We start from the raw sequence: 12,302 nt of genomic DNA on the forward strand, positions 1-12,302 counted from the left end.
GGTTTCCAGACTTCCATGGCCTCACCAGAACCTTCCATGGTTTCTCCAGGACATCCTGGTTTCTCCAGGAATTCCATGGCCTCACCAGAACATTCCATGGTTTCTCCAGAACATTCCATGGTTTCTCCAGGACATTCCATGGCCTTATCAGGACCTTCCAGGGTTTCTCCAGGGACATTCCATGGTTTCTCAGGACTTCCATGGTTTCTCCAGGACATTCCATGGTCTCTCCAGGACATCCCATGGTTTCTCCAGGACATCCCATGGTTTCTCCAGGACATTCCATGGTCTCTCCAGGACATTCCATGGCCTCACCAGGACATTCCATGGTTTCTCCAGGACCTTCCATGGTTTCTCCAGGACATTCCATGGCCTCTCCAGGACATCCCATGGTTTCTCCAGGACATTCCATGGCCTCACCAGGACATTCCATGGCCTCACCAGGACATTCCATGGTTTCTCCAGGACATCCCATGGCCTCACCAGGACATTCCATGGCCTCACCAGGACATTCCATGGTCTCTCCAGGACCTTCCATGGTTTCTCCAGGACATTCCATGGTTTCTCCAGGACATTCCATGGTTTCTCCAGGACATTCCATGGCCTCACCAGGACATTCCATGGTTTCTCCAGGACATTCCATGCCTTCCTGCCTTTTCCCAGTGTCTCCTGTGCTACAACCAGGTGTAACCTTGTAGTGGCCTGTCATGCTCTGTGTTAAAACTCCTACTCTGAAGCACAAGAGGGACTCGTGGAGCTTCATTTGAAATGTCTTCAATGTGGACTTTGTTCTGTGGATTCTTAAATTGGGGTTTTCTTTTGCTGTTGTCACCTGTGGGAGAGAAAATCCAATTGGTGCTGTTTGCTCTGCAGGGAAAAAGGGGGAATACTTGGGTTGTCCATAGTTTTAGTTCTCCATGGCCTCTTTAGGGGTGAGGAAAAGCAGTTTGTAAAAGCTTTTAGGTCTGTTGTGCTCAGTGATTGCCTTGGAGTAAAAATCCACCTGCTGTGACCCAGAGCCATCCTGGCTGGGCTGGGAGGGAGCTGGGCCCCTTCAGGAGCTGCCCCAGCCCTGCAGAGGGATTTGGCAGGAGCTGAAGGTGCCCCACAGGATCTGCAGCTGGGAATGCTGGTGTGGAGCAGCCCTGGGGTGTTTTTCCATCCCTCTGGGAGCACAGAGCCCTCAGAGGTGCTCCCAAAGCTGAGGCAGCCCCAGGAACAGCCTTGGAAAGGGAAGAGCTCCTGCTGAGGCTCCTTCAGCTCCTGCCCTCGGGCACTCAGAGGAGTTTCTTGGCAGGATGCAGTGCTGGGTACCCAGGGGTGCCCAGGAACATTCCAGAAGGGTTCTCCTCTCCTCCCACCCCTCTGCTCTGGGCTGGGCTTGTTTTTATAGGGACCTCTCCCAGCTGTTCCCGGTTTCCATCCTTCCCTCATGCACACCCAGCCATTCCCTGGGGAAGAATCTGCTCTGCATGTCCCATTTGTGTTTAATTATCACCCAGCACTTGATTAATTAGCTGAGGAAGCAGGGGGTGGTAAACCTGTGCTTGGCACCAGGCAGCCAGGTGGGCCATTCATTAGGGCAGGTTTGCTAATGACTTTAATGAATGTGAGCCCCTGGGAGCTGCAGGAGCAGGGCAGGACCAAGGGCTTGTTTTGATATCATTTCTGTATTTCCATCTATTTAATGTAGCAGAAACTACTGGAGGAACTCAGCACTGGATCCCATCCTCTGGCTGGATTTTCCTTGGCATCCCCAACCTGATCCTTGTAGGAATGTCCCTAAAACTGTGTCTGGTGCTGGCTGGGAGTGTCCCTGTGGCTGTTTGTGTCTGTGTCACTGCTGGGGACATCTGTGGGCTCTGTGGGCATTTCAGTTCCTGCACTGCTTGAAGCTGATCTTGTCTAGAGGAGAATTGTGTCTTTTCTGTTTGTCCCATGGAGTCTCTCTTGGATTGCAGGTATTTTTATTCCCTACAAAAATAAACACTTGGCCTTTTTAAAGGAAGTGGCTGCTCTGGTTATTGGGTGCTAACTCAGAACTCCACACTTGGAAAGGTGGAGTCATTTAAAGGATCTTAGTTAATAAAGTGAGTGTGGAGCCACTTCCCCTGTACAGAACAGAAATGGGGTGATCCCCCTGGTTTGGGGAGTGCAGGGTGGTAAAAACAACCCAAAAAGCAACATAACTCATGGAAAAAGGGAATATAACCAATGGCACCGTACAAATCTTGGTGTCTTCTGCAAATTGTGCTATTCTGGGTCTTTTTTAAATTTCGATTTTCCTTTCTATGTTAAACCCAAGTGTTTTCTCAGTGTTCCCCTGCTCCTGGAGAGCTCAGTCCCTTCCACAGGAGTGTCCAGGCTGACTTCCCAGCTTCCTGAGGAGCAGCCAGAGCTGCTGCAAGGAGCTGACTCCCACTCATGGGGCCACTGAAGAGATGTTGCTGATGTTTTCAGAGTGAGGAACCTGCAGTCCAACTGCTGGAAAAATCCTCTGTTATCCCATTCTTTTCAGTCATGGTAGTGAGGTGTTAGAGATTTGAGTGCAGATAAATTCACCTGGGATGAGAAGATGCTCAAGAGGGAGATTCCAGGTACAAAACTTCCCTGGGAACCCTGGAACAGACTCCAGACCCATCAGCCAGCTCCTGAGGAATATTTTCCACCTTAAAAATTGGAATTTTTTATGTTTTAAGGGCCTGGCACTGAAGTACACTCAGTCCCTGGGTGTTTCTCAGGCTTTTTCACTTCTTGCTAATTTTAAATGTTCTTAATGCTGCCAGTGAAATCCTTCATTTACCTTAATTAGACTCGCTTTGCATTTAATTGGATTATTAGCATTATCACTGGCTAGAATTGCTAAAGCTGCAATTTAATTTGGGGAAAATTTGGACAAAAGGTGTGATAATTGGAGCTGCTTTGGGCTGCAAACAGCTCATGGATTCCAGTGCTCTCCTGGAATTTTATTTTCTGTGGAGAGTGTGAGAGGGGGATACAAAACCTCTCTCTCAACAACAGGTCTTGGAGCTGTGGGAGGGAGGGAAGGGATCCAGTGTGAATGGGAATCAATAAAAATGAATCAATAAAAACCTATTAATAATCAAAACCCTCATGGATGGAGTTGGGGATTCTGAGCTGGGCAGCTGTGGCTGCCCCTGGATCCCTGGCAGTGCCCAAGGCCAGGCTGGACATTGGGACACCCTGGGACAGTGGGAGGTGTCCCTGGAATGGGATGGATTTTGGATTTTAAGGTTCCTCTCCACCCAAACCATCCTTTTATCCTGTTTTCCAAAAGGGAAGGTGCAGTGGAAGGAAAGAGATGAACCCCTGGAGCTGCCAGAATTCCTCAAGGAATGGCTCATGGAGGAGCAGCAGCATGGCTGGATTCACCATTCCTTTCTAACTCTGGATTTTGTGTGTGGATGCACCAAATAAATCAGGGATTTCCACCAGCAGGGCCCTGGCAGGGATGTGCAGTGCAGGCAGGGGATGCTGGGCTGCTGTCCCTGCCCTCTCCTGGGTAATTCCTGGGAAACACCTGGATAGGAAACATCTGGGTAATTCCTGGGGAACAAACACCTGGTAATTCATGGATAACAAATACTGGGTAATTCCTGGGTAGCAAAACCTGGGTAAACTCTGGATAACAACTCCTGGGTAATTCCTGGGTAACAAACACCTGGGTAACACCTGGGTAATTCCTGGATAACAAACACCTGGGTGATTCCTGGGTAACAAACACCTGGGTAACACCTGGATAACAAACAGATGGGTAATTCCTGGGTAACAAACACTTGGGTAATTCCTGGATAACAAATACCTGGGTGATTCCGTAACTCCTGGATAACAAACGGTGGGTGATTCCTGGTAACAAACACCTGGGTAAATCTGGATAACAAACACCTGGGTAATTCCTGGTAAATACCTGGATAATTCGATAACAGACTCTGGGTAGATTCCTGGATAACAAACACCTGGGTAACATCTGGGTAATTCCTGGATAAGAAACACTTGGGTAATTCCTGGGTAACAAACACCTGGATAATTCCTGAATAACAAACACCTGGGTGATTCCTGGAAAACACCTGGGTAACACCTGGATAACAAACACTTGGGTAATTCCTGGAAAATACCTGGGTAATTTCTGGATAACAGACTCCTGGGTAATTCCTGGATAACAAACACCTGGGTAATTCCTGGGTAACAAACATCTGGGTAACACCTGGATTACAAACACCTGGATAACAAACACCTGGGTGATTTCTGGGTAATTCCTGAGTAACAAATACCTGGTAATTCCTGGATAGCATCTGGGTAATTCCTGGGTAACAAACACCTGGATAACACTGGGAATACCGGTAATTCGAAACAGACTCTGGGTGATTCCTGATAACAAATACCTGGGTAATTCTGGGTGATCTGGTAATTCCAGTAACAAACACCTGGGTGATTCTGGGTAACAACATCTGGGTAAATTGATAACAACACTGGGTGATTCCTGAGTAATCCTGTAATCATTCAGACCTTGTCATCCTGTGTCTATAAATCATTTGGAGTTGCCTGGCATTGTATCTCTGAGGGGGAGGGAGGGCTGGAGGGTTAAGAGGAATTGATGCTGCAGCAGCAAGTTTTCTGGGTGATTCGGATAACGACCTGGATAACAAACACTGGTATCCTGGGTAATTCCTGAGTAACAAATACCTGGTAATTCCTGGATAGCATCTGGGTAACACCTGGATAACAAACACCTGGGTAATTCCTGGAAAATACCTGGGTAATTTCTGGATAACAGACTCCTGGGTGATTCCTGCGAAATTCCTGGGTGATTCCTGGATAACAAATACCTGGGTAATTCCTGGTAACATCTGGGTAATTCCTGGATAAAAAAATACCTGGGTAATTCCTGGGTGATTCCTGGGTAACAAACATTGGTACACCTGGATAATAAACATCCTGGATACAAACACTGGGTAATTCTGGGTACAAATACTGGGTGGATTGCTGGGTAATTCTGGTTAAAAACACCTGGTAATTCCTGGATAACATCTGGGCCATTCCTGGATAATTCCTGGATAACAAACACCTGGGTGATTCCAGGGTAACTCCTGGATAACACCTGGATAACAAACACCTGGGTGATTCCTGGGTAACAAACACCTGGGTAACACCTGGATAACAAACACCTGGGTAATCCCTGAGTAATCCCTGGTAATTCATCTTCAGGACCTTTTGTCATCCTGGTGTCTAATAAATCATTTGACTTGCCAATGGCATTGATCGCTTGAAGAGGGAGGAGGCTGGAGGGGGTTAGAGGATTGAGTCCTGGCAGCAGCAAGTTATCCCTGGGTAATTCCTGGATAACAGACACCTGGGTGATTCCTGGGTAACACCTGGGTAATTCCTGGATAACACCTGGGTGATTCCTGGATAACACCTGGGTGATTCCTGGATAACAAACACCTGGATCAGGTGCTGCTGGGGCCACTCCCAGCAGGGAGAAGCCCAGGGCTGAGGTTTGGGATGTGGAGCAGAGCTGAGGGCACAGAGGGAGATCCCAGATTCCAGAGCTGTGCTCTGGCAGTGACTCCTGGCCAAAGGCAGGAGACACAGCAGCCCCATCCCCAGCTCTGCTCTCCCAACCTTGAGCACTGTTAATAAATCCCTAATCCCTGCAAAATCATTTATTTGGGACTGTTTAGCTCTAAACTTTTAACTGCTGAGCCCTGCTAAATCCACAAGCTCATTAGCTCTCTTCAGCTGCGTTAATAACGATAATCTCTTTAATGGGAGCAACTCTGGACAGGATTTACCTTCCCAAAAACCCATGACTGGCACTCAGGACCCTTCTGCCCTCTAATTCTTCCCCAAGTCCCAGGGAGCTGATCAAGAGCTGCTTGAGGAGCAGAGGCCAGCTCAGGAAGCTTTTCCCAGCTCCTTGTGCTTCCCTGGAGTTTGGAGCATGGGGAGCTCATCCCCAATGGCTCAGGCTGGAGTGTCCCCCCTGCCTGGGCTCCTGCAGGCTGGGGCTGCCCCTGCTGCTGGAACATCCCCTGGGATGGATGGAGAGGTTCCTGCTCCTGGCTGGGTGGGATTCCAGCTGGGCTGGGGGGGTTTGCCTCGTTAGAACTGGGTTTAATCTGCTCCTTGTTCCTAAGATCTCTCTCTGTTAACAACTAAACAGCAGCAGCAGCAACAAAAGAACGAGAGGTTTATCATTAATTTGCCATTCAAGGATTTCCTTTCATCTCCAAGTTTGCTCTATTTCACATTTTCTAGCACTTCTGTTGTCTGCATTCCCTTTTTTTTTCCCCTTTATAACACTGTCTTTTTAATGGCTGCTTTGATTTCTGTGGTTTGTGGAAGGGGTTTCCAGCCAGGCTTGGCTTTTGTGGCTGCAGCATCCCTGTTGTGGTTGCATCTTCCTGACACTCAGGAAAAACAAGCCCAGACTCCCCTCTCCTGCTCCAGGGTCCATCCACATCCCACTCCACAATTCCATTCCTGTGCTGGCTTTGGGGAGTTGACCTTTGTGAAGAAATAATCTATTTTGGAGTGAATTTAGAGAGGAAAACCAAAAGCCCAAACCAAATCAATGCTGACCATTTTCCTGCACTGCAGGCTCCAAAGCAGGAGTGTGGTGGTGGCACAGGTCACACACTTCACAGAGCACCCTGGTTTCACTCCTTGCAGAGTGGGGATTTTCCTGCTGGCTAATTTGGGTCTCTCTCTTATCTCCTGCCATGATAAGGCTGCCCCAAACCCCCAGCCCGTTCCTGCTTCACTGCTGAGCAGTTTGGAGAGGGTTTAAAGGGAGCTGGATAAAATAGGATTGCACTTCCCAGCTGACAGCTTTTGATAAGAGCCCCAGCGCTGCTCCCCACTCCCTTTGTTTGCCCTGGGAGGTTTTTCCTGCCTTCCTGGTCCTGTGCAGCCTCAGGAACCCTGGCTGTGGTTCCCTCTGGCAGGTGCAGCTCAGGTGGGAAATCTGGACCATCTTCGGAATCTTTTGTCCTTCTGGTGTCTAATAAATCATTTTGGAGGTTGCCAATGGCCATTTGTATCGCTCTGAAGAGGGGGAGGGAGGGCTGGAGGGGGGTTAAGAGGGAATTTGAGTGCCTGGGAGCAGCCAAGGTGAGGCAGAGGCCGGTGCTGCCCTGGCAGGGACCCCAAACCTCCCCATTCCCTGTGATTTCTGCAGAGAAAAAGCTTTGGGTGCGCTCAGAGGGGCCGAGCAGCCTCCAGCACCTGTCCCAGCCTCCCCCCACCCCGCTGCCCTCTCTATATTTACCCAGGGGGAGCTTTCCAAGAATGGAAGTGGTAAGATAAAACCCCAGAGGGGCTAAAATTAGCCTCAGTGCCCCGGGCTGGTCCTGCCGTGGCATTTCAGCTGTGAGTGAGTGCACAGCCCCGGCCCCACACAGCCCCAGCCCTGCCGGAGCCTCTCCTGCTCTGCCCTGAGGGGCCGAAACCACGGCGGGACCCCCATGGCACCCCCCTGGCCCCGGGGGCTCTGAGCATCCCCAACCCAGGTAAGGTGGCACCGGGACCTGCTGGGGTCAGGGGGGCTCTGGGACACAGAGGGACAAATGTGGGCCCTGTGTGCTCTGTCACAGCCTCTGTGGGGGCTGCAGGTGCTCGGGGGGTGACAGAACTGGCAGGGTGGGCAGGCCCTGGCACAGGTGCCCAGAGCAGCTGGGGCTGCCCTGGATCCCTGGCAGTGCCCAAGGCCAGGCTGGGCACTGGGGCACTGGGACAGTGAGAGGTGTCCCTGCCATGGCAGGGGTGGGATGAGACGAACTTTTAAGTTCTTTCCAAAACCAAACCATTTTGTGATTCCACGAATCCTGGTTTGGGCTCTCCTGGTTGAGGAGCCTCCCTTTGGAGATGCTGTTTGTTTGTTCAGGAGATGTCCCAGCTGCTCTTTTCCTTTCCCACACCATTTCCCTGGGGGCTCTAACTGGGAACACAACTGTCCTTTTGCAGGAACCCCCAGCCCATTCTCCATGAGGGTGGGTGATCCCAAAGCTCCACAGCTCATCCCTGGTGTGTCCAATGAGGAGCAGCAGTGTTAAAATTTCCCACACTTCTGTATAAATTGGGCCAATGGGTGCCAGCCCGGCAGAGCTTTGCTGCCATCAGGCTTGTCCCAGTGTCCCCAGGTGTGCTGGTGGCCTGGCTGGGGTCCCCCTGAGCTGGTGGCTGTGTCCCCATGGGTGATGTGGGACGGGTCCCCATGACTGGCCTGGAACCGGGGCTAATTGCTCCTTCTGCTTATCAGATAATTAACTGTTTGCTACACCTCCTTTGCTAATTAATTGCCCCTCGCAGCCCCAGCTCTGCCTCTCCGGAGGGAACCCGAGCTGTCCCAGGGCTGTCCCAGGCTGCAGAGACATTCCTGTGCCCATCCTGAGCGTTTCCAGCTGCTCAGGTGCCAGCCGGGACATCCCATCCCTGTGGGACATCCCACCCCTGTCCCCGCTGTCCTGAGGCCACATCCCGTGTGCAGAGGCCAGGGAAGCTCCAGGGTTCAGTGCCACTGGTGTGATCAGCTCAGCATTTCCATCCTTCCTGCCCCAAATCCCTGTGCACAAACATCCCAGACCCTTCTGCAGCCGTGATCATGGGGCTCCAGCAGGAGGAGCGGGGAAAACAGTGGGATTCTAATGCTGGGATTGTTTGGGAAGGGAGATGCTGGGAGATGTTTGATCCCTGATCAAACTGACTGCTTCACATTCACCTCATCCCTCATGGGATGGGGACAAGGGATGGAGGGACAGGACACAGGGAATGGCTCCCACTGCCAGAGGGCAGGGATGGATGGGATATTGGGAATTGGGAATTGTTCCCTGGCAGGGTGGGCAGGCCCAGAGCAGCTGTGGCTGCCCCTGGATCCCTGGCAGTGCCCAAGGCCAGGCTGGACATTGGGACACCCTGGGACAGTGGGAGGTGTCCCTGCCATGGCACTGGGTGGGCTTTAAGGTTCTTCCCACCCAAACCAATCCATGATTTTATGGGATCCTGACCCACACACCCACTACAGCACTGAGCTCCCTTGTTCCCTCAGCCTTTCCCCCACGTGGATTTCCTCACGTGGTGCCAGGGTGCATCAGCAGCATCCTCATCCAATGTTTGTCCATTTTTTGGCGAATCTTCCTTTTGTTGAGTACAAACTTGCACTAAAATGAAGCTGTGGGTGTCAGGGACTGGTTCTAACCCGGGTTTGATGCCGGTTCTGCCATCCTGTAGATCTTTGGCTTCATCCTTTACCATGCGAGCGGCACATGGAGCCCAGCCCCGACAAGATGACCCTGATGGACATCAACAAGATGTTCTCCCTGCTGCAGCCCGGGGAGGACGAGGAGGCCAGCGGGGAGAGCGAGGAGCTGAGCCGGGCGGTGTGCCAGGATGACCACGAGGCGCTGGCCCGGCTCCTGTCGCAGGACCGGTACCGGAGGCTGATCAACCGGCGGAGCGGCTGGGGCGTGCCCAGCACCCCGCTGCGCCTGGCGGCGGCTCGGGGCAGCGAGCGGAGCCTGCGGCTGCTGCTGGAACACGGAGCGCTCGTGGACAGCCTGGACGTGAAGGCGCAGACGCCGCTCTTCGTGGCGGTCAGCAACGGGCACGGCGAGTGCGTGCGGCTGCTGCTGGAGGCGGGCGCCAGCCCCGCGGGCAGCGCCTACAACAACTGCTCGCCGCTGCTGCTGGCGGCCCGCGACGGCCGGGCGGGCATCGTGCGGCTGCTGCTGGAGCACGGCGCCGAGCCCAACGCGCGGGCCCGCCTGCCCGAGTGGGCGGCCAACACCGCGGCCTGCTCGGGCCCGCTCTACCTGGCGGCCGCCTACGGGCACCTGGAGTGCTTCCGCCTGCTGCTGCTGCACGGCGCCGACCCCGACTACAACTGCACCGAGCCGGCCGTGCTGGCGCAGATCCGCGAGCCCAAGACGCTGCTGGAGACGTGCCTGAGGCATGGCTGCCGCCCCGACTTCATCCGCCTGCTCATCGACTTCGGGGCCAACGTGTACCTGCCCGGGGTGCCTCACAGCGACCGGCCGGGCCCGCGCAGCGAGGGGCTGGAGCTGCTGCTGCACGCCAGAGGTGACCGCGATCGGTGCCCGGGATGGGACGGGCACAGCTCGGCTCCGATTCCCCTTTCCCGACAGCCACACCCGGGGTTCCCTCAGCCTCGGTCCCCTCACGGCGTCCCTGCGCTGTGCGGGTGTGGGGCTGCCCCTGGATCCAGGGAATTCACTGAGGGGCAGTGGCAGCAGGTGTTTTGCCCTCCAAAGGGGTTTTCGGAGTTCCAGGTTTGAGGATGGGAATTCAGTGATCTATGAGGTCCTTCAAAACCAAATCATCCATGGGTTCTGTGATTGGGAAGGGATACATGGAGGCCTCCAGCCCAATTCCCTGTTTGGAGCAGGGCCAGACAGGGCAGGTTTGTGCAGTGGAGTTTGAAGTGGGGCTGGATCAACCTGGGATAGGGGAAGGTGTCCCTGTCCCTGGAATGAGATGAGCTTAAATTCCCTTCCCAACCTAAGCCCTCCTGTGATTCCATGATTCCCACAGCCCGGGTTTCCCCTCACTTGTGGGGTTACCCCCTGCTTTTCACCCTCACTCTCCTTTCCGCTGCTCAGCTTGGGCTCTCCTGTACTGCCCAAGTCTAAAACCCTGCACCTATTTCCATGTGGGGATGGAGGATTTCTTCTCCATGCCCAGCTCTCGTGGGAGCTTGTTCCAGAGTCCATAGCCCCAGCCCCAGCACAGAGGCTGAGTTTTCAGAGGATCATGGAATGGTTTTATGGAATGGTTTTTCATGGAGTTTTCATAGGATCATGGAGTTTTCATAGGATCATGGGATGGTTTGGGTTGGAAGGGACCCAAAGATCGTTTTGTCCCAGTGCTGTTGGTTTGCTCAGCCCATGTCCCTTTCCTTAGGGCAGTGCTGGGTTGGAGGGCAGCAGGGTTCTGTGTTTTGAAGGTGACCGTGTGATTTTCCCTCCACAGCTCATCCCAAATCCCTGCTGTCCCAGTCCCGGCTGGCCATGAGGCGCCTCCTGAAACAGACTGGCTGCTCGGCCACCCTCAGAGAGCTGGAGATCCCCACAGCCCTGGCCAAGTACCTGCAGCACCAGCCGTGATGCCAGCCTGCCCAGGGACACCACTGAGCACCCCAGTGAAAACCTGCTCCACCCTGGCAGTGAATCCCTGAGATCTGTGGAACCCCCGGGAATTTGTGGTCACAGGTTCATTTTTGCTGCCAGGTGTCTCCAGAAGGCCGTGCCCACGTGGAAAGGTGGGAAGGGAAGAGAAGGAGGAGAGAGAACAGGAGGTCTCAGCTCCTGGTTTGCTGCAGAGCAAGGATAGAGCAGGATCTGTTCCCCTGGGTTTGCCTCAGACTGTCTGTACTGAGGGATTTTACACCTTTAGCTGATCTTGGTTGGAGAAGGGGCTGGGAAAGAGTGTGGAGGAATTCTTGGCTGTGAGGATGAGAATTGTTCCCTGGCAGGGTGGGCAGGCCCTGGCACAGGTGGCTGCCCCTGGATCCCTGGCAGTGCCCAAGGCCAGGCTGGACAGGGCTTGGAGCAGCCTGGGACAGTGGGAGGTGTCCCTGCCATGGCAGGGGTGGCTCTGGGTGGGCTTTGAGGTCCCTCCTGATTCCAGGATTCCCAGAGAGGTCTCCAGGTGCCTCCTCCACTTGGAAGGGGCAGGATTGGGGCTGGCCCTGGCCGTGTGTGCCCACCCCAGTGGGGGCAGAGCCCAGTGCTCCCAGCTGGCAGCACAGGAGGGGCTGGGGGAGCCCCAGTGTCCCCACTGCTCTCCCTGCCCCAGCTCTGACCCTAAACATCCTCTTCTCACCCCAAAAGTGCTTCCTGTTGGGGCTGAGGGTCTCCTGTGGTTGGGCAGGGCTGGGGTTTGGATTAAAGTGTTCTGTTCTTGTCTGGAGCTGCTGTGCCCTGTCTGGTGAAACTCCCCACGCTGGGCAGCCCTGCCAGGATGGCTGGGCAGGGATGAGGGAATGGCTGCACACAGGGAATGCCAGGCTGGAGAGGGGCATCCCAGCACTGCCTTTGTGTCCCTCCATCCCTCCTGCCCTGGGCACTGGCATTGCCCTCACCAGTGGGGCTGGAGGTGCCCTCCTGGCTCTTCCCACAGCCTGATAGGAGCTGGTGGATCAATCCTGCTGCTCCCTGGCAGCTCAGTGCCCACACAGCCGTGTGCTCTGGATGTTCTGGGTGCTTTTGGGATGCAGCAGAAGTGTCCCATGCTTCATTCCCTCCTGCCCTGTGCCATCCCAAAGG

General features: G+C 53.9%; 1 protein-coding gene across 1 annotated transcript; it reads left to right on the plus strand.

The window, feature by feature from the left end:
- Positions 1-9,305: 9,305 nt before the first annotated feature.
- On the plus strand, positions 9,306-11,141 carry ASB12 (ankyrin repeat and SOCS box containing 12). The gene is made up of 2 exons (XM_064712861.1): positions 9,306-10,098; positions 11,008-11,141. Exons 1-2 carry the CDS (start codon positions 9,306-9,308, stop codon positions 11,139-11,141), a joined length of 927 nt encoding a protein of 308 aa, XP_064568931.1.
- The last annotated feature ends 1,161 nt before the right edge of the window (positions 11,142-12,302 follow it).

This window comes from Zonotrichia leucophrys, chromosome 4A (genome assembly GCF_028769735.1).
Source record: "Zonotrichia leucophrys gambelii isolate GWCS_2022_RI chromosome 4A, RI_Zleu_2.0, whole genome shotgun sequence".
NCBI lineage: Eukaryota > Metazoa > Chordata > Aves > Passeriformes > Passerellidae > Zonotrichia > Zonotrichia leucophrys.